General features: G+C 70.2%; 6 protein-coding genes across 6 annotated transcripts; 1 reads left to right on the top strand and 5 right to left on the bottom strand.

Moving 5' to 3' along the window:
• Positions 1 to 400: 400 nt before the first annotated feature.
• Positions 401 to 685, bottom strand: AURANDRAFT_31715 (hypothetical protein; the record flags this gene model as incomplete). Its single annotated transcript, XM_009042086.1, has 1 exon — positions 401 to 685. A coding segment is annotated over one exon (285 nt), but the record flags the coding sequence as incomplete, so codon positions are not given.
• Positions 686 to 1,310: 625 nt separating this feature from the next.
• On the bottom strand, positions 1,311 to 4,384 carry AURANDRAFT_54961 (hypothetical protein; the record flags this gene model as incomplete). The annotated part of the gene is made up of 3 exons (XM_009042085.1): positions 1,311 to 3,090; positions 3,291 to 3,907; positions 3,956 to 4,384. Coding segments are annotated over 3 exons (2,826 nt in total), but the record flags the coding sequence as incomplete, so codon positions are not given.
• Positions 4,385 to 11,416: 7,032 nt separating this feature from the next.
• On the bottom strand, positions 11,417 to 15,448 carry AURANDRAFT_66819 (hypothetical protein; the record flags this gene model as incomplete). Its single annotated transcript, XM_009042084.1, has 3 exons — positions 11,417 to 11,966; positions 12,624 to 12,896; positions 13,992 to 15,448. 3 exons carry the CDS (start codon positions 15,446 to 15,448, stop codon positions 11,417 to 11,419), a joined length of 2,280 nt encoding a protein of 759 aa, XP_009040332.1.
• Positions 15,449 to 21,410: 5,962 nt separating this feature from the next.
• Positions 21,411 to 22,094, bottom strand: AURANDRAFT_31558 (hypothetical protein; the record flags this gene model as incomplete). Its single annotated transcript, XM_009042083.1, has 1 exon — positions 21,411 to 22,094. One exon carries the CDS (start codon positions 22,092 to 22,094, stop codon positions 21,411 to 21,413), a length of 684 nt encoding a protein of 227 aa, XP_009040331.1.
• Positions 22,095 to 23,205: 1,111 nt separating this feature from the next.
• On the top strand, positions 23,206 to 23,373 carry AURANDRAFT_17606 (hypothetical protein; the record flags this gene model as incomplete). Its single annotated transcript, XM_009042072.1, has 1 exon — positions 23,206 to 23,373. A coding segment is annotated over one exon (168 nt), but the record flags the coding sequence as incomplete, so codon positions are not given.
• A 106-nt stretch (positions 23,374 to 23,479) lies between these two features.
• AURANDRAFT_59436 (hypothetical protein) lies at positions 23,480 to 24,336 on the bottom strand (the record flags this gene model as incomplete). Its single annotated transcript, XM_009042082.1, has 3 exons — positions 23,480 to 23,699; positions 23,758 to 24,105; positions 24,326 to 24,336. The coding sequence occupies 3 exons, from the start codon at positions 24,334 to 24,336 to the stop codon at positions 23,480 to 23,482; spliced, it is 579 nt and encodes a 192-aa protein (XP_009040330.1).
• Between the last annotated feature and the right edge of the window lie 1,403 nt (positions 24,337 to 25,739).

Below are 25,739 nucleotides of genomic sequence, written 5' to 3' on the forward strand. Positions count from 1 at the left end.
AGCGACGTTGAATCACCCTTTTGCTGCCCCGCTTCTTGCGGATGACACCGTCGCTCGGCCCGGAGGGCCCGCCGCGGCCGCCGCCGCCGCCGCGGTCGTAGTCGCGGCCGCCGCCGCCGCGGTCGTAGTCGCGGCCGCCGCCGCGGTCGTAGTCGCGGCGGTCGTCGCGGCGGTCGTCGCGGTAGCCGCCGCCGCGGTCGTAGCCGCCGCCGCCGCCGCCGCCGCGGCGGTCGTCGCGGTAGTCGTCGCGGTAGCCGCCGCCGCCGCCGCCGTAGCCGCCGCCGCCGCCGCCGCCGTAGTGGCCGCCGCCGCCGCCGCCGTTGCCGTAGCCGCCGAACTCGCGGTAGCCGCCGCCGCCGCCGCCGCCGCCGCCGCCGCCGGTTCCGGATTCGCGGTCGAAGCGGACGACCAAGGGCCGGCCCTCGAGCGACCGGTTGTTCCAGCGGTCGATGGAGTTCTCCGCCGCCGACGGCTCGGAGAACTCGACGATGCCGAAGCCCCGGCTCCGGCCCGTGGCCTGGTCGGCCTTGACGATGCAGTCGGTGATGCGCCCAAAGGACGCGAAGTGGTCCCGGAGCTGGTCCGTCGTCATCGTGTAGGGCAGGTTGCCCACGTAGAGGCGGCTCGCGCCGTTGAAGGGCCGCCGGTGCAGGTTGCCCGGCGCGACGTCGCGGGACCCGTCCATGGGGTAGCCGCGGTCGCCGCCGCCGCGGCGGTCGTCGCGGTAGCTGTCGTCAGATTCGTCGCTGTAGCGGCGCTTCTTCTTCTTCTTCTTGCGCCGGTCGCGCGACTCGTCGCTGTCGCTGTCGTAGGACTTCTTCTTCTTCGACTTCTTCCGCCGGCGGTCCCGGTCCTCGCTCTCGCTGTCGCTGCCGCGGTCGGCCTTCTTCTTTTTCGACTTCTTGCGGTCGCGGTCCCGGTCCTCGTCGTCGCTCTCGTCGTCGTCGCCGTAGGACTTCTTCCGCTCGCGCTTCTCGTCCTCCTCGCTCTCGTCGTCGCTGCGGGCCATGGTGCACGCGGCGGCGGCGGTGCTGCTGCTGCCGGCGCGCACGACGACGCGCTCGATCTTGAGCGAGTCGACTGTCGGCCGGCTCCACTCGACACTTGCCGCGGCGCCGCGGCGCCGGCGCGCGGCGCCGGCGGTCGACGTCGCCGGGCGGCGCCGCACGCCGTCGGCGCACTCGTCACTTCACTCGTCGGCGCCGTCCTCCCGACGCGACAGCCGGGCGCCCGCGAAGCAGTTACCGCTTCTTCTTCTTCGCGGGCTTGGCGGCGTCCTTCCTCGCGCGCGCCTCCGCGGCCGCCTGCGGGTCCTCGTCGGCCATCCACGCGCGCTCGACGCCCTCCATCGCCAGGCACCGGTCCGCCTCGACGAGCCGCTCCTCCTCCAGGAGCCGCGCGGCCTCGATGCGCCGGAGCCGGTCCTCCTCGTCGCGCTCCAGCTGGTACTTGGCCGCGCGGAACGCGAGGTCCGCGTGGACCTTGTCCGCGAGGTTCTTCGCGCTCCGCATGTCCGCCTCCTCCACGGCGTACATCTCCTTCATGTCGCGCACGTAGGAGTCGTGCTTGCGCTTGCGCATCTCGAGGATCGCGCGCCGCTTCGACCGGCCCGTCGTCTCGAGGTCCTTGAGCTCCGACTTCCGCCGGCCCAGGATCCCCTGCGGCGACACGTCGTAGACGCGGTGCATGTTCTTGTCGTCGACGCCCAGGAGATGCAAGGCGTCCAACCCCCGCTCGACCTCGCGCGAGATGTCGTTGAGCTCGAGCTCGTCCAGAACCTCCGCGACGGCGCGCGGCGCCTGCTCGTCGGGCTCCGGCATTTTCAGCCCCCGCTCCGTCAGCAGCAATCGTTTCGCCTTGAGGCAGTCGCGCTTGCCCTCGGGGAACTGGCCCAACGCGCAGCGCGCCTTGGCGCGGAGCGCGAGCGACGGCGCGTGCGCGGGCCGCAGCGCGAGCGCGTCGTCGAGGTCGTAGATCGCCTGCCGCGCGTCGTCGAGCTCGTAGGCCGCCAGCCCCCGCAGGTAGTAGATCTCCACGGCCGCCGCGTCCGCGCGCCGGTGGGTCAGGTCGAGGTGCTCCGCCGCGTCGAGCGCCTTCTTCGCCTCCAGCAGCAGCTCCGCCGTCGCGGCGTCCGGCGGGTCCCGGTGCAGCGGCGATTTCTCTTCCCCGAGGTCGAAGTCCAGCTCCGCCGCCGACGGCGCCGCGGCGACGAACTTGGGCGCGTCGTCGTCGTCGTCGTCCTCCTCCTCCTCCTCCGCGGCGGCTTCCTCCTCCGCGCGCTTCCGGAGCTCCTCCTCCCGGCGCGCCTTGCGGTCCCGCTCCAACCGCTCGAACTTGTCGGCCTCGGCGAGGGCCCGCCGCTGCTTGGCGATGGACACGCGCGCGGCGCCGAGGTGCACGTGGTGCGATACCGTCGCCGCGTGGGGCTCGTCGACGACGAGGCGCGCGTGCGCGTCCGCGGCCGCGACGAGCGGCGCCACGGCCTCGGCGACGTCGCCGCGCTCGAGCTTCTCCGCGCCCTGGGACGCGCCCGTGAGCGTCGCCGCGCGGCGGTAGCGGCCCGCGGCCGCCGACGAGTCCTCGACGTCCGCCGGTTTGGGGGGGCGGAACGCGGCCGCGGACACGGAGAGGTGCGTCGCGCGCACCCGCAACCCGTCCACGAAGGGCGCCAGGGCCGCGTGGACCTCGGCGGCGCAGGGGTTGTGGGACAGCGTGAGCTTGCGGAGCCTGGGCAAGTCCGCGAACTCCGGCGGTAATTCTTCTAAATAGTTGTCGTGGAGCGTCAGCACCTCCAAAGCCTTCAACGTGGCGACCTCCGCGCGGCTCATGTCCGCCGTCTTCAGCCGGTTCTCGTGGAGGTGGAAGAACTTGAGCTCGCCCAGGCTCCGGATCTCCTTGGGCACGAACCAGAGCTTGTTCCGCGAAAGGTCGAGCCGCGTGAGCTTGCCGAGGCGGCAGAGCTTCTTCGGGAAGGCGGCGACGGCGTTGTCCGAGAAGTCGAGCTCCGTCAGCGACACGAGGGACGCCAGCAGGTCGCCGTCGATCTTGTCGAATTTGTTCGACCGGAGCACGAGCGCCTGCAACCGGAACCTGGGCGGGAAAAGGGTGATTCAAGTTCTCTTCAACATGAATGTTCCGCGCGCGCGCGTTCCGGAAAACGCATCCATGCTTCGAGACCGTTCCGAGAGATGATCGCTCGTCCAAAAATCAGCCGAAACGAGTGGAAAACGGCCGAGATCGGACCCTTTGAAGTTGGGCATGTCGCTCTCTTTTCCTGCCCTGGCCGGAACATGGAGCCGAAGCCCTTGGGGAGCTCCGCGAGCCGGTTCTTCGCAAACGTAAGACGCTCGCAGCTCCGGAGCTGCGTGATCTCCTTGGGCAGGCTCGCGAGCTCGTTGCCGTCGAGGTCGACCTGCTTCACGAAGCGCAGCTGCGCAATCTCAGCCGTGAGGCTCCGGAGCCCGTTTCGCGGCGCGGACAACAGCTTCAGCGCCCGGAGGCCCTTGAGCGCGTCGTCGAGCTTCTCGAGCCTGTTGCCGTCGAGGGGGAAGGCCACGAGGCCCCGCAGGCCCGCCAGATTCTTCGGCAGCGCCTTTACGGCGTTGTCGCGCGCGTCGAGCTCCGTGAGCGCCGTCATCTTCGCCAGATCCGCGGGGAACGCGGCGATGCGGTTGCCCGAGATGTCGAGCCTCGTGAGGGACGCGAGGCCGGCCCAGTCGCACTGCTTCGGGTCCGGCGCGCCGATCGCGACCTCGCCGGGCTTGACCGCCGCGGTCTTCTGCTCCTCGGACTGCGCGACGCGCACCGGCGCCATGTGCGCGAGGTCGTTCTTCGACAGGTCCAGCGTCTCCAAGTTCTTCAGCGAGTCGAGCTGGTTCGGCCACTTGGCGAGCTTGTTGCCCCGGAGCTTGAGCACGCGCAGCTCCTCTAATAGTCCGACGCCGACCTCCCAGACGCGCGTCTCCTGGAGGAGCGCCAGGTTGCCGACCTCCATGGGCAGCTCCACTAACACGTTCTCGCAGAGGTCGAGCTCCTCGAGCGCGCCGAGCTGCCAGAGGTGCGCGGGGAACCACGCGATGCGGTTCTTTGATGCTCTTAGAACTCGTAACTTGTCGAGGTCCTGGAGCTCGCGCGGGAACGTCCGCAGCCGGTTGCCCGACACGTCGAGCACCTCCAGGTTAAAGAGCCCGCCGAAGTCCTTCTGCAGGCGGCTCAGCCGGTTGTCCGACACGTCGAGCTCCGTGAGCGTCTCGATCGACAGCGCGCGGAACGTCACGCGCGGCAGCCCCAGCCCGCCGAGCTTCAGGATCGTCGCGCCGCGCGGGTCGTCCTCCGCCGCGTCCACGAGGCGCTGGGACTTCGACCGCGGCCACTCGCGCGGCATGAGCGACCTGGGCAGCAAAAGGGTGCGAAATTCCCAACTTCAAAGGGCTCCTATCTCGGTCGTTTTCCGCTCGTTTCGGCTGATTTTTGGACGAGCGATCATCTCTCGGAGCGCTCACGAAGCGTGGGCGCTGTTTCCGGAACGCGCGCGCGCGGAACATTCACGTTGAAGCGACGTTGAATCACCTTTTTGCTGCCCTGTGAGCGACGCGTCGTCCGAGTCGCCCCGCGAGTCGTCCTCCTCGCTGTCGTCGCCGTCGACGACGCTCTCCTCGTCGCTCTTCGCACCCGCCGACGCGTCGGAGAGCTCCGAGTCGGCGACCTCCGACCGGTCGTCCGCGAGGAGCCGCCCGTCGCCGCCCACGAGCCGCCCCTCGTCGATGTCCTGGCTGCCCAACACCAAAGGCTTCGACCAGGACGTCTCGCCCGTCTGCGCGTTGTAGTAGTAGTAGGTCCCCGTCTCCTCCTCGTAGACCTTGGAGAAGACCTTGGCGATGCGCCGCCGCACGACGCGCATGAACTTGAGCCGCCGCCACGCGCTCTGCACCAATATTGCGGCCTGCTCGTCCGTGAACGTCGGCGCGACGTCGTCGAGGTCGCGCCACATGAGGGGCGCGGGCCGCTTCCAGATGGCCTGGTCGTCGACGACGTTGTAGTAGTAGTAGCGCGCGCGCACGGGGTCGAAGATCTTCTCCCACTTCTCCGCGACCATGGCGTAGGCGACGTCGCGGGCGAACATGCGCCGCGCCATGGCCTGGACCTTCGTCGAGGCGGCGTCGGCCTCCTGCTTCGTGAGGGACATCTTTTGGTCGTGTTACTGTTGCTGCGCTTACGCTGCGGCTGCGCGCGCGGCGCCGCGCGGCGCCGCCGCTGCGGGCAGCCCACACCTCGTGCGAGCGCTCCAACGGAGGGGCAACCCGAGGGCAAGGTCGACTCGTTTGGCAGATTTACCCCCGGCGAGGCCCGCCGGCGAGCCCTCTCTCCGTCGGCGACTGCATAGGAGCTCCGCCCGCATCGACGAGCGCTGCCAGCAGTTTGACAAGGTGAGTTCGCGCGACATTACGCGGGACGACGGCGGAACGAACGCGCGGCGTCGCGGCGGTCAGAACGAGCCCTCGGACGACCGCTGCGGCGCCGTGCGCGACGAGCGGCCCCGCTGAGAGAGCGCTGCGACGCGGGCGACGCGCGCGCCCTCCCCGACCCACCCCGCGCGACCAATCGACCCCCACATCCCCGCCGCAGATGGCTACCCCGTTCGGCGAACTCGAGGGCGCGGCCAAGGAGGAGATGATCGTCGCGCTCGGCGCGCTCGTCCTGAACGAGTGCAAGGCCGAGGACGCGGAGGAGGCCGACTTCTCCGCGGAGAAGTTCGACGCCGTCATCAAGGCGAGCGGCAACTCCGTCGCGCCCTACTGGACGGCGGTCTTCTCCAAGGCCATGGCCCTCAAGAAGTCGACGGACGACTTCTGCGGCGCGCCGGGCTCCGGCGGCGGCGGCGGCGGCGGCGGCGGCGGCGGCGGCGGCGCGGCGGCCGCGGCCGTCGAGGAGAAGAAGGAGGAGGAAGAGGAGGAGGAGATCGACATGGGCGGCGGCATGGACATGTTCGGCGGCGAGGAGGGCGGCGGCGGCGGCGACGACTACTAGGCGCGCGCGTTCCCCCGGTCCCTCGCTCGCTAAGACACTCCCAAGCAGACTCGAGTGCGACCCGGCTGCCCGGGACCGACGCGCGCGATCGATGGTTACTGGAGGCGCCCGCCAAGGGCGCCTCGGGCGGCCTCAGGCGGCCTAGTAGAAGAAGTCCGAGCCCCGCGAGGCGCGCGACGAGTCGAGGTCGTAGCCGTAGGCGTGGTCGCGGTGGGCCTCGTGGTGCTCCTCGCCGAAGGAGCCGTCGCTGCCGGAGCGGGGCCGGGTCGGCGCGAGGTGGGCCGGCAGGAAGCTCGGCGGCGGGCGGCGCGCCGCGGGCCGCGCGAGGGGCCGGTGCGACCGGTGCTCGCGCGGCGGGCTCGCGGCCGCGCGGTCCTTGGCCTCCTTGTGCTTGCGCGCCGCGTCGCGGACGATCTCGATGAAGGACGGGTCGCCGCGGCCGCGGTAGAAGCGCTGGATCGTCGACGCGGCGACGAGCTTGTCGCCGTGGTCGCTGAAGTTGCCGACGCCCCAGGGCCCGCTCGTCGGCGTCGCCGCGCGGCCCTTGGCCTCGTCGGCCTTGCCGAGCTCCTCGAGGAGCGCGTTGCACTGCTCGAGGCGGTTCCGGTGCATCTTCCGGCAGGCCCTCGCGAAATCCGGGAACTCCGTCAGCAAATCGCGCATGTCGTCCACCGCCAGGCTGTTGAGCTCGCTCAGCGTCTCCGCGCGCGCGAAGGTCACGTGCGTGCAGCCGATGAGCGCCGCCTCGCCGAAGGCGTCGGCCTTGGTCTGCAACGTCTCGACGACGACGAACGACTTGTGGTTCGCGAGGAACTGGGCCAGCGTCCGCCGCCAGCCCGCGAGGCGGTCCGCGCTGGGCTCGTTCTGCTCCACGTCGCCGAGGATCGCCCGCTTCACGAGCGAGTCGCGCTTCCGGCTCATGCGCCGCAGCCGGTGGAAGACCTCGATGTTCCGCGGCACCGACAGCGCCACGGACCCGCGGCCGATGACGTAGGAGCACGTGCCCTCGCCGCCCGCCGCGAATAAGATCTCCGTCGGCAGCGCCACGCCGGACTTGAGGTTGTGCACGATGCCGAGGACGCACGTCGCGTGGAGCTTCCGGAAGAGGGGCACGGCGACGACCGTGTCCTGCTTGAGCGCGAGCTCGAGCTTCATCTTCAGGATGACGGGCAGCTCGCTGAGCTCCGGCGGGTCCCGCTGGGCCGCCGTGAAGGACCAGTTGTAGAAGTTGACGATCTCCCGCTGGAGGTCCTTGGTCACGTGGTGCTCGAAGAGGAACGTGCGCACGCGCCTGGGCAGGACAAGAGAGATTCAACGTCGCTTCAACGTGAGTGTTCCGCGCGCGCGCGTTCCGGAAAAAGCGTCCACGCTTCGAGACCGTTCCGAGAGATGATCGCTCGTCCAAAAATCAGCCGAAACGAGTGGAAAACGGCCGAGATCGGAGCCTTTGAAGTTGGGAATTTCGCGCTCTTGTCCTGCCCCGGCACGCGCTCGAGCTTCTGGCTCCGCTCGATGCCCGACGCGTCCAGCACGGACACGGCGGACGTGATGGCGCCGATGATCGACGCGTACATGAGCATGCCCCAGATCGTGACGACGACCGTGAACGCGACCTCGCCGTCCGTGCGCGGCAGGATGTCGCGGCCGATGCCCGTCGACACCTGCACGGCCCACCAGAAGGCCTGCGTGTACTGCTGCTTCAGGCCCCGGTCCAGGAAGCCCCCGTAGGGCGCCCAGCGCTGGAGGCAGTACTCGAAGCCCAGCTCGAAGCGGTTGATGCCCGGGTCGTCGTCGCGCTCCGACGGCGCGTAGACGTACTCCGGCGGCTCGCACCAGCCCTCGACGCGCGCGATGATCCAGTAGAAGCAGCCCACGAAGTGCCACGCGGCCAGCAGCGTCGCCGCGAGCCGCGCGAGCTGCACGACGCCGGGGTTGATCGTGCTGTTGGCCATGTTCGAATTCTTCGCGTACAGCTTCGCGACGCGCACGGCCTTGGTGTAGCGCAGCAGGCGGATGATGCGGATGAACTTGAAGTTGCCGCTGTCCGAGTCAAGAAATAAGAACACAATGTCCATGGGGAACGACGACATGACGTCGAGCGCGAACCACGACCGCAGGTACATGCGCGCGATCTCCGCGGGGTCCTTGATCAGCGTGCCGTTGTCGAGGCGCACGGCCGTGCGGAACGTCAACGCCACGTCCGTGATGAAGAGGATGTCGCACACCAGCTCGAACCAGACCCAGACGCCCTCGACTTGTAAAAACGCGTTCGCCTTGCACGTCGGCGCGAACGCGGACCGCAGCGGCATGACGACGACGCTGTTGAGGATTAATAAAATCACGAGCAGATCCCAGTTCATCTTGAAGGCGCTGTCCTCCTTGAAGAGGAAGACGGTCTTCATCTCCTCGTCGCCCGCGCCCTCGTCGCCGCGCGCGATGTTCGACGTGAACGACGACTTGAGGAACGTGTGGAGCACGCCGTGGCTCGGGTCGACCTCCGCCGCCGGGTCGACCTCCGCCGCGACCTCGGGCTTGCGCCGCGCGAGGTTCCGCACCGTGTGGGTGACCATGTCGAAGGACGACGTCGACCGCGACTTCTTGATGGGCTCGGGCGACTTCGTGGGCGACGCCCCGTCGAGGCGCGGGTCCGAGTCGAGCACGCCAATGAGCGACCCCAGGGAGTTGTTCCGCGGCGGCGACGCGGCGGTCCCGGGCGTGAGGAGGCTCGCGACCTCGGCGTCCGTCTCGACGGGCTTCGCGTCCGCCTGCCAGCCGCTCCCGCCCGCGTCCGCGGCCCACTCCCGGACGCTGCGGCCCCCGGCCTTGGCGGCCTCGGCGATGGACGGCCGCGTCTGCTGGAAGGGCGGCGCCGCGCCGTCGACGTCGCCGACGAGGCCGTCGTCGCGGAAACGCGCGCCCGCCGGGCCGAAGGCGTCGCGGCGCGCGCCGGGCCGCTCGTCCTTGAACTCCTCGGGCCGCTCGTCGACGAGCTCGCCGCCGGCGTCGATGGGGTCGCCGGCGTGGAGCGCGTCCACGAGGTCCGCGAGGTCCTCGGCGACGTCGCGGAGCAGGGCCGCGTGGGCCTGGGCCTCCTCCGGCGCCAGGCGCGCCAGCTCCTGGCGGATCTGGCCCACGCCGAAGGACACGACGCGCGCGTGCGCCTCGACGCCGCCGGAGGCGCGGTCGCCGCTCCGCGCGGCCATCGGGCCGCGCGGCTTTCGGAGACGCGAGCAGCCCGGGATGGCGTCACCTCCAAGCTTGATGTCTCTGATATAAAAACGCTCCCCAGGGTTGTGTTTTTTAGCCCCACCCCGGGGCCTTGGGGGGGTTTTATGGGCCTTCGGCGACCCCCCCACCCCCCGTCCCGGCGGCCCCCGGCGGCCTGGACGCGTACTGGGGCGCTGTTTTCAGGAGGTCGTCGCGTCTGGGCCGAGCAGAAGTCGACCCCCCCCACCCCCGTCAAAACCCCCCCAAGGCCCCCCCCGGTGGCTAAAAAACACAACCCAGACGGAAGCCGTGTTTCCCTCAACATCTTGTACTTCACGTCGAATAAATTGGCCTCTGGCCCGGGGCTCCGCGGCGCGCAGCCCCATGGACCACGGGTCGCACCGGACGACGGGCCACCTGCTCAAGAAGGGCGGCTCGCGGACGAAGTTCGGGCGGCGGAACTGGAAGAAGCGGTGGTTCGTGCTGGACCTCGAGCGGGGGTGCCTGTCCTACTTCAAGGACGCGTCCTGCGCGCGCTTCAAGGGGAGCGTGCGCCTCGGCGAGCAGTCGTCGCTCCAGATCCCCGACAGCGTGTCCCTGCGGGGGCGCCACCGCCCGACGGGCGACGAGCTGCTGAACTACTTCGAGCTCCGCGGCGTCCTGGACGACGCGGGCGCGCCGCGGTCCAAGCCCTTCAAGCTCCGCGCGCTGGGCGGCGACGAGCTCTTCGAGTGGCTCCAGTCCCTCAAGGCGTCCCTGGCCCTCGTCCGCGGCCTCCCGTCGGCCCCCGCGCGGCCGCCGCGGACGCCGCGGACGCCCGCGGCGCCGCCGCCGCGGCCGCCGCCGGAGCCCGCGACGAGCTCCGAGGAGGAGGAGGGCTACTCGTCGCCCGACGACGACGACTACCCCGAGGTGCGCGCGTCCATGATGCGCGTGTCGCTGACGCCCCCGCACCCGGCCCCGCGGCCCGACGTCGACGAGGCGGCGCGGCTCCGCCACAGCCTCACGTCGCAGGCAGGGCAGGACAAGAGAGCGAAATTCCCAACTTCAAAGGCTCCTTTCTCGGCCGTTTTCCACTCGTTTCGGCTGACTTTTGGACGAGCGATCATCTCTCGGAACGGTCTCGAAGCGTGAATGCTTTTTCCGGAACGCGCGCGCGCGGAACACTCACGTTGAAGCGACGTTGAATCTCTCTTGTCCTGCCCAGGTCCCAGGAAGCCGCGCACGCCGCGCGGGGCCTGCGCGCGCTCTGGGACCGCGTCGAGTCGAGCGAGGACGGCACGGCGCCGTCGCCGCGCGGGAGCTCCATCCACGACGGCGCGGCGCCGGCCGCCTGGGCGCCCGCGCGCGGGCCGCCGCCGCCGCCCATGCCCCGCGTCGCGAGCCTTCCGGAGGACGAGGCGCCCGCGGACGAGGAGCCGCCCGCGCCGCAAAAGCCCGCGCGGCCGCCGGGGTGGCGGCCGCCGCCGCCGAAGCGCGGCGAGGCGCGGAAACAGGAGGTCTTCGACGGCCTCGTGGAGCTGTCCGCGTCGACGGACATGGCCGCGCTCGAGGCCGCCGTCGACGCCGCGCTCGCGTGCGGCATCTCCTTCGAGGCCGAGGAGATGGTCGCGGCGCGCACGCGGCTCCAGTTCCTCAGCGCGACGGACGACGCGCGGAGCCTCCTCATCAAGGCCCTCGACAAGGACCCGGACACGAAGGAGCTCGGCGAGGCCATCTCCTTCGCGGTGTCCGCGGGGCTCGACCCGGACGAGCCCGCGATGCAGCGCGCCCAGGCCATGCTCTGCGAGCAGCTCCAGGCCGGGGACCCGGCCATCTCGACGTGGTGCTAAGCGTGTTTTTTTGTGGCATGGCGGGTAGGTCTTGCATTCTCATTGTGGTCGGTGTTGACACGTAAGTGACGTCTAGCGGCAAAATCCTAACAGTGAAGAACTTGCTCTGATCGAGGTGGAGGCGCCAAAGAGGGGAGTTTGTCCCGCGCCTATCCCATGGATCCCGACACGGGTTGGGAGACGGTCGGGGTGCGTAGTCGGACGAACAGCGACGCCGAGCGGCGCCCGAAGGTCGTGGACCTGGCGTCGTCGCCGCGGTACGCGGCGAGCGCCGCTGTGGAGAATCTCGGCCGAACGAACACGAACACGTATGCGAACGGCGCGGGGTCGCCGTCCCGCGGCGCGGCGCACTACGCGGGCGCGCCGCCGGTGAGCGCGCGGCCGCCGCACGGGTCGGGCGGGTCCGCGCCGAAGAAGAAGCGGCCGAAGCGGAAGCACGGCGAGCACGCGACGGGCGTCGTCCGCCGCCGCGCGGACTGGGACGACCACTGCCTCATCGAGATGGCCGACGGCTTCGAGGACGTCTTCTGCCACCGGCACCGGTGCCAGGGCAAGGCCCTGCCCGAGCAGGGCCAGATCGTCCACTTCAAGCTCCACCTCTCGTCGAAGTCGCTCTGCTGGCAGAGCGGCTTCGTGACGTGGGACGAGAACGAGCGCGTCCTGCCGGCCGCGGCCCACCCGGCGGCGCGCCCGGACGACCGCGCCCTGGGCCCCGCCAACGAGAACCGGGCGCCGCTCCCGCAGAACGTCTGGGGCGCGCCGCCGCGGCCGCGCGCGTTTTCGAACGGCGACGCGTCGCTGCCGCCGTCCATGGCGTCGTCGCTCGTCGGCTCGGAGCCGAGCCGCGTGCGGCGCGGCAGCAACGCGAGCGACATGACCGCGAGCTCGGCGACGGAGGGCCTGGGCGACGAGTTCCAGAACCCGCGCGCGTCCCGCGCCCCGGCGGAAGCGCTTCCGGGGCCCGAGGCGACGCGAAAATCCCGCAGGTGGGACATGAACCGCGGCTACGGCGGCGGCTACGGCGGCGGCTACGGCGGCGGCCTCCTCGACCCGAGCGTCGACGCGGCCCCGGCCCCGTGCGCGGCCGGCGTCGCGCCGCTTCCGAATCCGAATTCACCGGTCTACGCATCTAGGTACGGCCGCGACGACCTGCCGGGCCTCGGCGCCCTGGGCCTGACCCTGGACCGGCCCGAGGACCGCTGGGGCGGCTCGCCGCCCCTGTCCGTGCCGGCGTCGCGGCGCAACAGCATCGACGATCCGCCGCCGTCGCACCAGTCGGGCGCGTCGTCGCCGCGGAGCAGCCTCTACACGGACCGCCTCGCCGACGACCTCGCGGCGAGCCTGTCCCTGGAGCGCAAGCGCCTCGACCCCCTCGCCGCCGCCGCGGCGCCGCCGGGCATGGGCCAGGGCGCGCTCGGCGGCGGCGCGCCGGGCCTCGGCGCGGCGCCGGGTTTGGGCGCGCCCGGCATCCTCGGCATGGGCAGCCGGGGCCTCCTCGGCGGCTTCGCCACCTTTAGCAGCGCCCTCGTCGACGACCTCCACCACGCCAACGGCTACGACGACGAGCCCGCGTCGCCGAACGCGCCGTCGCCGAACGACACGCCCGCGTTCCCGCCGCGGCGGTCGGCCGCGCCGCCGCCCTTCGACCTGCCGCCGCCGGCGGCGCCGGCGCCCGCGCCGCCCATGACCTGGGCCAACGCCGCGTCGGGCCTCGGCAGCCCCGGCGCGCGGCGGCCCGCGGGCTCGCCGCGGTGCGACGGCGGCGAGAAGATCACGTTGAAGGTCACGCCCGTCGACGAGCCCAAGCTGCCCTGGCTCGCGTCCGCGGACCTGCCCGCGGGCCGGTCCGCGCCCCTGGCGAAGCTCAAGGCCCAGGTCGCCGCGGCCGTGGAGGCGGGCAACGCGTCCGCGATCCAGAAGTTGAAGCGGCGCCGCGAGACGCGGAAGCGCGCCAAGCGCGGCGACCACTGCAAGGTGGCCGTGCTGCCCCGCGAGCGCGGCGGCGTCGTCGTCAAGGCCTACGGCGTCAACGCCGCCGGCGCCGGCGCGGCGCTGCGGAGCGTCCTCGGCGCGAACGCGTCGCTCGTCGCGGCGACCAAGTCCGAGGGCCGGCCGCCGACGCCGCAGGAGAAGGCGCGGCTCGACGCGGAGACCATGGCGAACCTCGGCTGGGCCGAGCTCATCGCCCAGCTCCGGTCCATCCTCGCCAAGTCCGACGCCGAGAGCGGCATCTGCTGCAACCACCTGTCGCGCGCCTTCGAAAGGGACTTCGGCTCCGCGCTCGTCGAGACGCTCTTCGGCGACTTCGAGAGCCTGGCGGCGCTGCTCCGCGCGCCCCAGCTCCGGGACGTCGTGCGCCTCGTGGACCAGCCCGGGCGGCCGGACCTCGCCGTGAAGCTCGCGAAGAACCCCGTGGACGCCATGTTGGCGAAGCTCGGGCTGTCCGCGTACGCGGCGACGCTCGCGCGCGAGGACGTCACGCTCGCGACGCTCAAGGTCATGACCGACGACGACCTCGCGGAGCTCGGGCTGCCCAAGGGGCCCCGGGTCCAACTTTTGGCCTGGGCCAAGCAGTGAATTCGTCCGCCGCTGCCCCTCTCTGTTCTTCGCCGCTCCCGCCGGGGTTTCGCGAGAGACCCCCGCGGCTGTGTGCCCAGCGGCCCCCCCCCGCGGCGCCCGACCCCAATCTATCAATCGCACCCTCCCCTCCCCCTCCACTCAGCCGGCCGCCGCGCCTTAACTCATCCTGTTTACAATGGTCTTTACGAGCGTCCGCGTCTCGCGAGCTCGCTCGACAGGCGCGCGGCGAGCTCATCCGTGTTTACAAGTACGCTCGCCTTACGAGCCCGGACTTGCTCACACACAGTGGTCTTTCCGAGGCCGCGACGTGGTTGAGAGGGTCACCCTAGCGACGCGCCGACTCACGCGCACGTGATGCCGCCGGGCTTGCGCTCGCGGCCGAGCTTGAGGCGGCGGATCGTGAGGTCGAGCTTGGGCCAGAGGGCCATCCACATGCCCTCGAGCCACGCGCGCCGCTTCTGCGCGTTGGGCTCCGCGTTCAACTTCTTCGAGTACGGTTTCGCGTGCGGCCCGTGCAGCTGGCCGCAGAAGGCCGAGGTGTAGATCCCGCAGTTCCAGTCGCCGACCTCCGCCGGCACGTCGGACCGGTCGGGCGCGCCCGGCGCGCCCATGGCGAACGTGTTCTGGTAGAGGTCGTAGCCCCGGTCCGGCCCCGCGGAGAGGCGGAGCGCCGACGACAGCTCCGGCAGGTAGCGGAGGCCGCGCTTCTCGAAGGCGCGCATCCACCAGTGCCAGTAGTGGCTCGAGCCGTCGATGTGGCCCGTGCCGCCCTGGCCCGGCCGCGCCGCCGAGAAGACGAGGTACCGGCCCGTCGCCGCGGCGAGGTAGTCGACCATGCGGTCCACGCGGTCCTCGCTCAGGTGCTCCGCGACCTCCAGCGAGAGCACGAGGTCGAAGGTCGTCGCGCCGCCGAAGAGGTCGCGGACGCAGGGCGCGGCGGACGCGTCGAAGGCGTCCATCGCGAGCTGCACGGGCCGCAGGGCGCCCGCGCGCGCCGGATGCGCGAAGACGTCCGCGAGCATGGGCTCCGGTTCGACGCAGACGACGCGGCTCCCGCCCGGCACGTGCCGCGCGAGGAAGTCCGCCGTCGTGCCGATGCCGCAGCCGAACTCGAGCACGGACCGCGGCCGCAGCCCGTAGGCCAGGTGCCGCGCGAAGAACGTCGCAAAGTTGAAGCCGTAGACCGCCAAGTGCGTGCACGCGGACCACTTGCCGCCGTCGCTCCCCAGGTTCGACCCCTTGCCGGACCGCACCAGCTCGTCGATGCTCGGGAACTTCGTCGCCACGTGGTCGACGCAGGACAAAGGCAGCAACCGCTCCGAGCCGAGCTCCGGCTTTCGTAACGGCGGGCCGTCGCGGACCCAGACCGTTCGCCCGCCGCCGAACATGCAGCACGCGGCGCCGGCCGTCACGCCGTCCGCGCTCCGCCGGCCCTTCGCCGTCGCCTCGTCCGTGAGCGTCGGCCTCGCGTCGTTGGGGCGGAAGAAGTCGTAGCGCGCCCACCGCGACCAGTGCTCGTGGCACGTCATGTTGGCCAGGCTCGTCCGACCGCGGTTCGGCCCGGCGACCCACTCGAGGTTCTGGCACGTCGCGCGACAGTTCGTCTCGCCGGGCGCGCAGGGCGCGGCGATGGTCTTTTGGGGGGGTGTTTTTGGTAGCGGCGCCGTGTGGAGCGGGAGGACGACGAAGATGAGGAAGCCGAGGGCGAAGGCCGCGGCGGCGACGCCCTTGACCGTGATCTTCTTGGGTTGCTCCTTGAGCTTCGTGAGCAGCTCGGCGCGTTGGGTGATGGTACCGAGCATGTCGTTGGCGTTACGAGAGGCGCGGGTGGTCAGGTACTCACGGCGCGAGCTTTGGGCCGCCGACACGGGTCGATTAGCTTTTTTGGCGAGTTTTTGTGGCAGACCCAAGGAGGAGGCCGCATAGACGCGGAGCGGGCGCGAACGACCGAGACGGCACACACAAAAACAGACGAACAACGATCACGAGATCATGGACCCGGAGCTCGTGGCGAAGAAGCTAGAATACGAGGCGAAGAAGGCGCGGCTCAAAGAACTGCGAATGCGGCTGACCTGCACCATATGCGGGGCAAAACCGAAGACGTTGCTCAACTGCCCCTGCGGGACGACACAGTGCGCGCCCGGCGCGACGCGCGCGAACGGGTCGGGGGCGGCTCGACGCGGCCCGGGGCGCCGTCGCGCGTGACCTGGCGCGACCTCGCAGGTATTGCTCGACCGATTGCCAACGCATCGACTGGCGCGACCGCGGCCACCGCAAGGCGTGCAAGAAGATCCGTGCCGACCGCGCGGCGGAGGCGGCGCGCGCGGAGGCGCCGACGCCGCTGCCGTCGCCGCCGCGCGAGGTGGTCTACGGCCCGGCGCCGCGGTCGCAGGCCGACGAGATCCGCGCGCGCATCGCCGCGGAGCACGAGGCCGCGCGGGCGCGGCGCGAGGCGAACCCGGAGCCGGAGCCGACATCGGCGCGGTGGGGTACGCGGTGCCCGATCTGCTTGGAGGAGTGGGACGTGAATGCGAAGGACGTGTTTCGCGTCTGTTGCTGCGGGAGGGTCTGCGAGTCGTGCGAGGACAAGATCGGCTTCGACGCGTGTCCCCTCTGTCGCCTACCGTGCGCGGAGACCGATGCGGAGCAGCTCGCGCGTCTGCGCCGCCATGTGGAGAACGAGGTGCCGGAAGCGATTGTGCATCTTGGGCGCATGTACGACCAAGGCGATTCGTTCTGCGGTATAGTACAGAACCCAAAGAAGGCAGTGAAACTATGGAAGCGTGCCGTGGAGCTCGGGGACGCGGAAGCGATGAATCATCTCGGGGCGGCATACGAAAGCGGAAGAGGCGTCAAGCACGCGGACGTGAAGAAGGCGACGCAGCTGTATCGAATGGGCGTGGACCGGGGCAGTGTGAGGGCTGTAATCAACCTCGCAACCGTCTTGTTCCAAGGGCTCCAGCTCCAGCTCCAGGAAACAAGTAGAGAGCTCCTGGAGAAACAAGGAGAAGCCCAGGTCGAGATCGATTCGACCCTCGCGAGCGAAATATTCCGCCTCTACGATCTCGCCGCTACGAAAGGGCACTATGGTGGAGTCTACATGAAGGGGCTGTGCTACAAGGCCGGACTAGGCGTGGAAAAAGACTACGTCGAAGCTCGACGCTGGTTAGAGCGCGCAGCCTCCAAGGGCCAAGAACACTGCCAACGGGCGATCGACCAGCTCGCCAAACTAGACGCGGAAGAAGCCACCTCCTCTAAACCCCCCTAGAGCGCCTTCAGGCCTTCAGGAGCGTCCGCGCGCCGAGGGCGACCATGACGCCGCCGAAGCCGAGCTTCATGTGGTCCTCGTCGAGGTCCGCCGCGAGGCGGCCGCCGAGGAACGTGCCGACGCAGGTCCCGAGCCCGAGGGGCAGTGCGATGGGGTTTGCCTTGAGGCCTTTGGCGAGTTTTTGTGGCGTCCGAGCAAGAAGGGGGCCGCATAGACGTCGCACCCGAGACGGCACACGAACAGACGAGAAGAGGAACAACCGCTTAAATCACGAGATCATGGACCCGGAGCTCGTGGCGAAGAAGCTAGAATACGAGGCGAAGAAGGCGCGGCTCAAAGAACTGCGAATGCGGCTGACCTGCACCATATGCGGGGCCAAACCGAAGACGTTGCTCAACTGCCCCTGCGGGACGACACAGTGCGCGCCCGGCGCGACGCGCGAACGGGTCGGGGGCGGCTCGACGCGGCCCGGGGCGCCGTCGCGCGTGACCTGGCGCGACCTCGCAGGTATTGCTCGACCGATTGCCAACGCATCGACTGGCGCGACCGCGGCCACCGCAAGGCGTGCAAGAAGATTCGTGACGAGCGCGCGGCGGAGGCGGCCCGGGCGGAAGCGCCGACGCCCCCGCCGTCGCTCCCGGTCTACGGCCCCGCGCCGCGATCGCACGCCGACGAGATCCGCGCGCGCATCGCAGGGGAGCACGAGGCCGCACGGGCGCGGCGCGAGGCGAACCCGGAGCGGGAGCCAGAGTCGGCGCGGTTCGGATCGCGGTGCCCGATCTGCTTGGAGGAGTGGGACGCGAATGCCATGGGCGTCTTGCGCCCCTGCTGCTGCCGGATGATCTGCAAGTCGTGCGAAGATCACATTCCCTTCGAAATTCCGTGTCCTCTCTGCAAGAAGCCATTCCCAAAATCCCCTTCGGATGAGCTCGCGCAGATTCGGCGACACGTTGAGAACGAGGTACCAGAGGCGATTCAGCATCTTGGGGATCAGTATTGGATCGGAAATAATCGTCTCGGCATCGTGCAGAACGATAAAAAGGCCGTCAAGCTGTGGAAGCGCGCCATGGAGCTTGGGAACGTGGAAGCGATGAGTCATCTCGGGGCAGCGTACGAAGACGGAAGAGGCGTCAAGCACACGGACTGGAAGAAGGCGCAGCAGCTGTATCGCATGGCCGCGGACCGGGGCAGCGCGAGGGCTCAGTACAGCCTCGCAAACGTCATGTGGAAGGAAATCCAGAGCGAAATAGCGCGGTTCCAAGAGACCAACAGCAGCGACGAGTATTGGATCGATTCGACCCGTGCGAGCGAAATATACCGCCACTGCGATCTCGCTGCTATGCAAGGGCACCATGGTGGATTCTACATGAAGGGGATGTGCTACGTAGTTGGTGTAGGCGTGGAAAAAGACTACGTCGAAGCTCGACGCTCTTTGGAGCGCGCGGCCGCCATCACGGGCCGCTGGCAACAACGCGCGATCGACGGGCTCGCCAGACTAGACGCGGAAGAAGCCACGGTAGCCACCTCCTAAAAATATACAACCTAGAGCGCCTTCAGGAGCGTCCGCGCGCCGAGGGCGACCATGACGCCGCCGAAGCCGAGCTTCATGTGGTCCTCGTCGAGGTCCGCCGCGAGGCGGCCGCCGAGGAACGCGCCGACGCAGGTCCCGAGCCCCAGGGGCAGCGCGACGGGCGGCCGCACGTTGCCGAGCCGCACGTGGGCCAGGACCCCCGCGACGGCGGTCGGGACCATGGCGCAGAGGGACGTGCCCAGGGCCGTCTTGTGGTCCGCGTCCGTCGCCAGCGACAGCAGGGGGACGACGACGGCGCCGCCGCCGACGCCGAAGAGCCCCGCGAGGAAGCCCGCGGCGCAGCCGATGCCCAGCAGGGGCGCCGCCTCGCCGGCGGGGTCCGCGCGGAGCTGGTCGAGGCGCTCCGCGAGGGTCGGCTTCGTCGCCGGCGGCGGCGTCCGCGCCGCGCCGACGGCCTCCAAAATCTGCGCCTTGTAGGGCACGACGGGCGCGACGCCGAGCATGAAGCAGCCCAACAACCGCGCGAGCTGCTGGCCGCTCAGCGCCGCGGCGGCGCTCGCGCCGAAGGTCGCCGTCAACGCGCCCGTCGACGCGACGGCCGCCGCGGTGACGACGTCGACGTCTCCCGCCAAAGCGTACGCGCCCGCGCCCGCGGCGCCCGTGGCCAGGACGCCGACGAGCGACGTGCCGTGGGCCGCGTGCTGGCTCAGGCCCTGCGCGACCATCATGGGGATGGCCACGAAGCCGCCGCCCATGCCCGCGAGGCTGCCGAGGCCGCCGGCGACGAGGCCCGTGGCGCAGAGGCCCAAGCTCGACGGCGTCGGCTCCCTGGGGCCGAACTCGTCGCCCGCGGCGAAGCGGCGATGTCGCGGGTGTCTGCGCAGGGCTGGTGGGCGTCTCCGCAGGCCTCCCGCGGCGCGCGCGAGCGGCGCGGCGCGGGTGATCATCATGCCTGCAGCAAGAATCGAGCGTCTGCAAGCGATGGAGCTGCACTTGGCGTTCCTCTGGGCCTGCGCCACGGCCCTAATAACACCGACCCCGCGCATCTCACTGCATAAAACAGCCCTGCAAGCAACCACGTACCGCATCTACAACGTCGCTGTGCCCTTCGAGGCCGACCCCGGCGCGTCGGCGTCGTCGGAGGAGGTGTCCGCCGGCCTCGTCGCCGCGACGCGCCAGCAAGTGAAAAAACTCCAGGAGAAGGGCAAGAAGAAGAAGCAAAAGCGCGCCACGCTCAGGTCCGTCCGGCACGTCGTGCGCAAGTCGCTCGACGCGCGGCACCGGCTGCCGGAGCCGCGGTGGGTGTACGTCGTCGACGCCGAAGTCGACGGCGACCTCGCGGAGAGCTCGGGCCGCTGCGAGGCCCTGCTGCGCCCGGCGAGTAGCGCGCCGCCCGCCGTCGCGAGCCTCGCGAAGAAGCGCCGCGCCGTCGTCGTGGGCTGCGGCCCCGCGGGCTTGTTCGCGGCGTTGCAGCTCCGCGGCGACGGCTTCGACGTGACGGTCCTGGAGCGGGGCGAGCCCGTCGAGGTGCGCGGCCGCGACATCGGGCGGCTCATGGCGCGGCGGAGCCTGGTGGAGGAGAGCAACTTCTGCTTCGGCGAGGGCGGCGCGGGCACGTGGTCCGACGGGAAACTGACGACGAGAATCGGCAGGAACGCCAAAGACGTCCGCGCGGTCTTGCGGACGCTGGTCTTCCACGGCGCGCCGCGGGAGATCCTGAGCCAGGGGTCGCCCCACCTCGGCACCGACGGCTTGATCGGCATCCTCAAGTCGCTGCGGAAGCGCCTGCTCGAGGCCGGCGTCGACGTCCGTTTCGGCGCGCGTCGTCGACGGGTTCCTCAAGGACGGCGACCGCTGCGTCGGCGTCTCCGTCGTCGAGGGCGGGAAGAGCTTACAATTTGACGCCGACGCCGTCGTCGTGGCCAGCGGCCACAGCGCCGAGGACGTCTACGACGCGCTGGGCGAGGCCGGCGCGGCTCTCGAAGCGAAGCCCATCGCCGTCGGGTTCCGCGTGGAGCACCCGCAGGCGCTCATCAACCGCATCGCCTACAAGGACCTCGGCGGCCGCGTGACCACGGGCAACAAGCGCACGGACCGCCTGAACGCGGAGACCTGCGGCGCGGCCGAGGGGCCCCGACTTCCCGTCGCGGCCTACCGGTTGGCGGCCGACGACGTCGAGGGGAAAGGCCGCGGCTGCTATTCCTTCTGCATGTGCCCGGGCGGGCAGATCGTGCCCGCGCTCACGCGGCCGGACCTCATGGTCGTCAACGGCATGTCCTACAGCCGGCGGCACTCGGTGTTCGCGAATTCGGCCATCGTCGCGACGGTGTCCGCGGACGACCCCGTGCTCGAGCCGTTCGCGAAGCACGGCGCGCGGCGCGTCCTCGAGTTCCAGCGGTCCCTCGAGCGGGCGGCGGCGGCGCTCGGCGGCGGCGACTTCGTGTGCCCCGTGCAGCGGCTGCCGGACTTCGTCGACGGGCGGACTCCGAAGGCGGGTTCACAACCGCCGGCGTCGTCGTACCGCCTCGGCGTCAAGGAGGCGCCCTGCCACGACCTGCTGCCGCCGGCGCTCGTCGAGACCATCGCCGCCGCGGCGACGGACGCCTTCGAGCGGTCCATGCCCGGCTTCGTCTGCGGCGACGCGATCCTCCACGGCGTCGAGACGCGGACGTCCGCGCCGCTGCGCGTGCCGCGCGACGACGACTCGAAGGAGTCGACGTCCCTCCCGGGGCTGTACCCCTGCGGCGAGGGCGCGGGCTACGCCGGCGGCATCGTGTCCGCCGCCGTCGACGGCCTCCGCGTGGCGCGCGCCGCGGCGGCGACGCACGGCGCCCCGGCGACGGACATCTGCGAGAACATCGGGGTCCTCGACGTGTCCTAAATAGTCGAGTCAGGCGCGCGCCTTCGACGAGTCGCACGCGGAGTATACCGGGGTGGTGGTTAGGCGCGCGCTTCGCTCCGTCATCTACATGGCCATGGCCGCCTCGAGCTCGCGGAGGGCCTTCATGTCCGCGTCCTCCGCCGCCGGCGCCGGCGGCAGCGCCGTGGGCGCCGCGGGGAGGTCGAACGCGGCGGTCGGCGCGGCCGGCAGCGGCATCGCGGGGATCGGAGGCGCGTCCAAAAGTTGGCTCTCGAGCTCGAGCTCCTCCATCTCGTTGAGCTCGTTGAGCAGGTCGTCGTCGTTGAGCACGTCGTTCGCCGGCGCGGAGATGGCCGCGCTGATCTCGTCCGCGACCTCCATCTCCTCCTTGATGTCGTCCATGAGGTCGCCCACGGTGTCCGCGTCGACGTTCTGGCGCGCGGCCTGCATGGCCTTGGCGCCGCTCTTCATGGCGTTGACCGTCTCCGCGTTGGTCACCGTCGCCTCGATGGCGATCATCTGCTGCTCGAGCGTGAGCCGCGCGCCGTTGATCTTCTCGATCTCCGCCTCGTACATCTTCTTCCGCTTGAGGCAGTAGAGCGCGCCGCGCTTGTCCTTCTTGCCCATCTTTTCCTTGGCCTCCTTCGTCTGCTGCTCGATCTTCTTGTCGAGGTGGACCTGGCGCTTCTCGAGGGTCTCCACCGTCGACCGCAGCTTCAGGATGGTCTGGGCCGGGTCCGACGGGCCGCCGGGGGCCGCGGGCGACTTTTTCCTCCCGAAGAGGTTCATGGTCCAAGCGCGTCGACGGCGCCCCGGGCGCAGGGTGAGCGTGGGCGCGGCGCGGCGCGCGAGGACGGCTCTTCGGAGGCGGCCGGTCCTGCCTCGATCACGCCGCGAAGGTTGCGTCCACCCCTGGGGCATCGATGCACCTGGCGGCCTCGGCGCACGGCTGCAGGCTCGCGAAGCACTAGTGCGAAGGAGCAGGTGCCGACGCCGAACCTTTCTACGAGCGCAAACTCGGGCGTCGTGCGCACGAAGAGCGAGCTCGTGGCCTACGGCCGCTGGTGAGCATCATGATCAACGAGAAGGCCACGCGCTTCATCGTGGGCTGCGCCTTGACCAGCCGGTATGTTCCGTCGGCGAACACCGTCGGGACGAAGTAGCGGGGCTTGTCCTTGAGGCCCTTGACGAGGCTCTTGTAGTACAGCAGCAGTCGCTTCGTGGAGAAGACGATCCCGGACGTCGACACGTCGACCATCTTGCCCGTCTTAGGAGCGTCGCACACGTCCGCGGACTGCGCGCTGCTCGACGCTCTTGAACGAGTCGTATCAGTCCTGGTCGTTCGCGTTGCGCTCGTCGAACGCGACGGCCACGCGGCCGTCGGCGTAGAGTCTGACCTTGCCCGACGCTCGAGCCCCGCTTAAAAAATAAGCATCTCGCCTACAACAAAACATGTATCGAATAGAGCTGCCCGACTTGCATTGGCATATACCGGTAGGAGCACCGAGAGGCCGCGCTGCCCCGACGACCGCAGCGGCGACCCATGGCGGCCGTGGCGTGCTCGGCCCTCGGCGAGGGCGACCGGCCCGCGACGCCGCTCACGGCGCGGCAGCTCGACACGCAGCGCGCCTACGGGCAGCGCATGGCGGCCCTGGCGACCCACCTGAAGCACGTCGAGGCGCGGCTCGCGTCGGCGAAGGCGACGTGCGGCGAGATGGAGGACCTCGAGCGGGCGCTCCACGACAAGGGCGTGTCGCTGAGCCGGCCGACGACGGCCCAGGAGCGGCCGAGGCCACCGCTCGCGGGCGCCGCGCCGGCCGCGCGGCCGGCGAGCGCGAACGGGAGCCGGCCCTGCACGCCCCAGGAGCTGCGCCTCGAGCTCGGCGCGCGCTGCTTCCACCGGGGCCGCTTCGGCACCGTGGCCTACCTCGGGCCCGTGGGCTACGCCCAGGGCGAGTGGTGCGGCATCGTCCTCGACGAGCCCGCGGGCAAAAACGACGGCTCCGTCAAGGGCAAAAAGTACTTCGAGTGCAAGCCCAAGCACGGCCTGATCGTGCGGAGCCACGAGTGCATGCGCGCCGACAAGACCCGGCCGCTGAAGCTGCCCAAGGCCGCCTTCGAGTGAGTTTCGTCTCCTCTGCCCCGCGCGCGGTCCCTCTTCTAACTGTGCCGTATTAGTATCGCAGCTCGCCGCAGTCGGCGATGACGATGGTCTTCTGGGGCTTGCCCGACACGGGCGTGCCGCAGAACTCGACGCGCTTCACGACGCCGCCGCCCTTGGTCACGCGGCCGAAGCAGACGTGCTTCCCGTCGAGGTGCTTCGCCTGGAAGACCGTGAAGAAGAACTGGCTGCTGTTCGTGTTCGGCTTCTCCGGCCCGAGGTTCGCCATGGACCTATGAAGGCGTATTGGGGGCCGAGGCCTCGCGAAAAAACGACGCGGGCATCGCGGACATCAGCATGCTTCGATCGTGGCTCACGTAGCCGTCGTCGTACTCGTCGTCGAAGAACTGGCCGTAGATGGACTCGCCGCCCGTGCCGTTGAGGTGCGTGAGGTCGCCGGCCTGGCACATGAAGTCGGGCAGCACGCGGTGGAAGACGTTGCCCTTGAACCACAGCGGCACGTCCGAGAGGCCGACGCCCCTCTCGCCCGTGCAGAGGCAGCGGAAGTTCTCGCAGGTCTTCGGGCACAGGCTCGCGAAGAGCTCCATCTCGATGCGGCCGACGCGCTTGCCGTCGATGTCGACGTCGAAGAAGACTCTGGGGTTGCCGGGCAGCCCCGCGACCTCGTCGACGAGCACCCTGCGCTTCGTGGCGACGATGTCCGGCGGCCGCTTGTTCCACGCGCGATCGACGAAGTTGATGACGGCGAGGAGCGCGATGATGCCGAAGAACCAGGTCCACCTACACGTTGATTACGTCGAGCACGTCCTTTCGTCGGACGCTGCGGTCCAACCCGCTGTAGCCGAAGAGCGCCGCCGCGCAGGGCCGCGGGCTGCACAGCGCGAGCAGGAGCGCGTACCTCGCGGCCATGGTGCAACGTGTGCGCTACTGAGTGCGCGAGTGCGCGCTTTCCATCGATCGATGGGCTGCCCTTTTCCGGCTCTTGGTTGTAGTTCAACAAACCACTTTTTATGAAACGCTCCGCCTCGAGAGCAGTGGACTTGGAAGCCCGCGCCGCGACGCGACCATGCCGTCGAACACGGAGATGCACGACCGCGCCGGCAGCCCGACGGCCGGGGACGACGCGGACCCGGCGAGCTGGTCCGCTTCGCGCGTCAAGACCTGGCTCGAGGAGATCGGCATGTACCAGTACGCGCCGTGCTTCGCGAAAAACCACATCCAGGGCAAGGTCTTGGCGCTGCTCACGGAGGACCACCTCCGCGAGATCGGCGTCGAGAGCGTGGGGCACCGCGTGCTCCTCTTCGAGAAGTGCCACGAGATCCGCCGCGCGGCGGTGCACAAGATGCGAAACGAGGTGCTCTGGGAGAGCGACGAGCAGATCTACACGGGCGGCTGCGACGACTGGGCTTTCAAGCAAGGCACCTGCTACTCGTGCCGCGTCGACCCGGACCACTACAAGCTGACGGGCAGCGCGCTCTACCTCAGCGAGGTCGACGCGTCGAAAGCCAAGGGCTGCAACTGCCAGGTGTCGAAGCGGACGCGGACCATCGAGCTCGCGTCCATCACGGGCACGTCGGACTACTTCGCCCACAGCGCCTGCGACTGCGGCTGCGCGGCCGACGTCGTCAACGTGGAGCTGAAGGGCTCCCTGGGGCTCCCGCCCGTCGCGCCGCTCCACGTCGCCAAGGGCGAGGGCCGCCGCATCTCGGACCTCATCGCCACGGCCGTCGAGAAGAACCACCTCGCGCCGGCGCAGGAGGCCATGGCTCGCTAAGGAGGGACGCTTTTACGACCCCGCGGCCGCGAGCCACGCGGCGAGGTCCGGCGCGTTTCCCAGGTCGATGTCCGCGACGCGGACGCACGCGGCGACGCCCTCGGGCAGCTCCGCGACCGTCGACGCCTCGACGATCCACGCGAGGTCGACGGCCAGGGTCGGCGCGCGCGGCAGCAGCTCGTGGAGCGCGTAGTTCGACGTGTGCGAGAAGTCCTCGCCGAAGTGGAGGCCGAACTCGAGGGTCCCGCGCCGCCGGGCCGCGCGGCTCGCGCCCTGGCGCGGGCCGAGCACGGCGGGCTTCGCCATGCGCACGGGCACGCCGTTGTAGCCGCGGACGACGAGGGGCAGCGCGTCCTCGTTCGCGACGCGCGCGACGCCCTTCAGAGCGCCGCTGAGGACGGCGTCGGCGTCGCAGGTCGCGGCCCAGTCGCGCCACTTGCGCATGGCCGGGGTCCACTCCGTCTCCGGCGCCGCGTAGGCCGCCGCGGCGGCGTCGGTGAGGTGCCAGCGCGCGACGACCTGCCAGCCGCCCGCGCCG

Source organism: Aureococcus anophagefferens (assembly GCF_000186865.1).
Source record: "Aureococcus anophagefferens unplaced genomic scaffold AURANscaffold_26, whole genome shotgun sequence".
NCBI classification, from domain to species: Eukaryota; class Pelagophyceae; order Pelagomonadales; family Pelagomonadaceae; genus Aureococcus; species Aureococcus anophagefferens.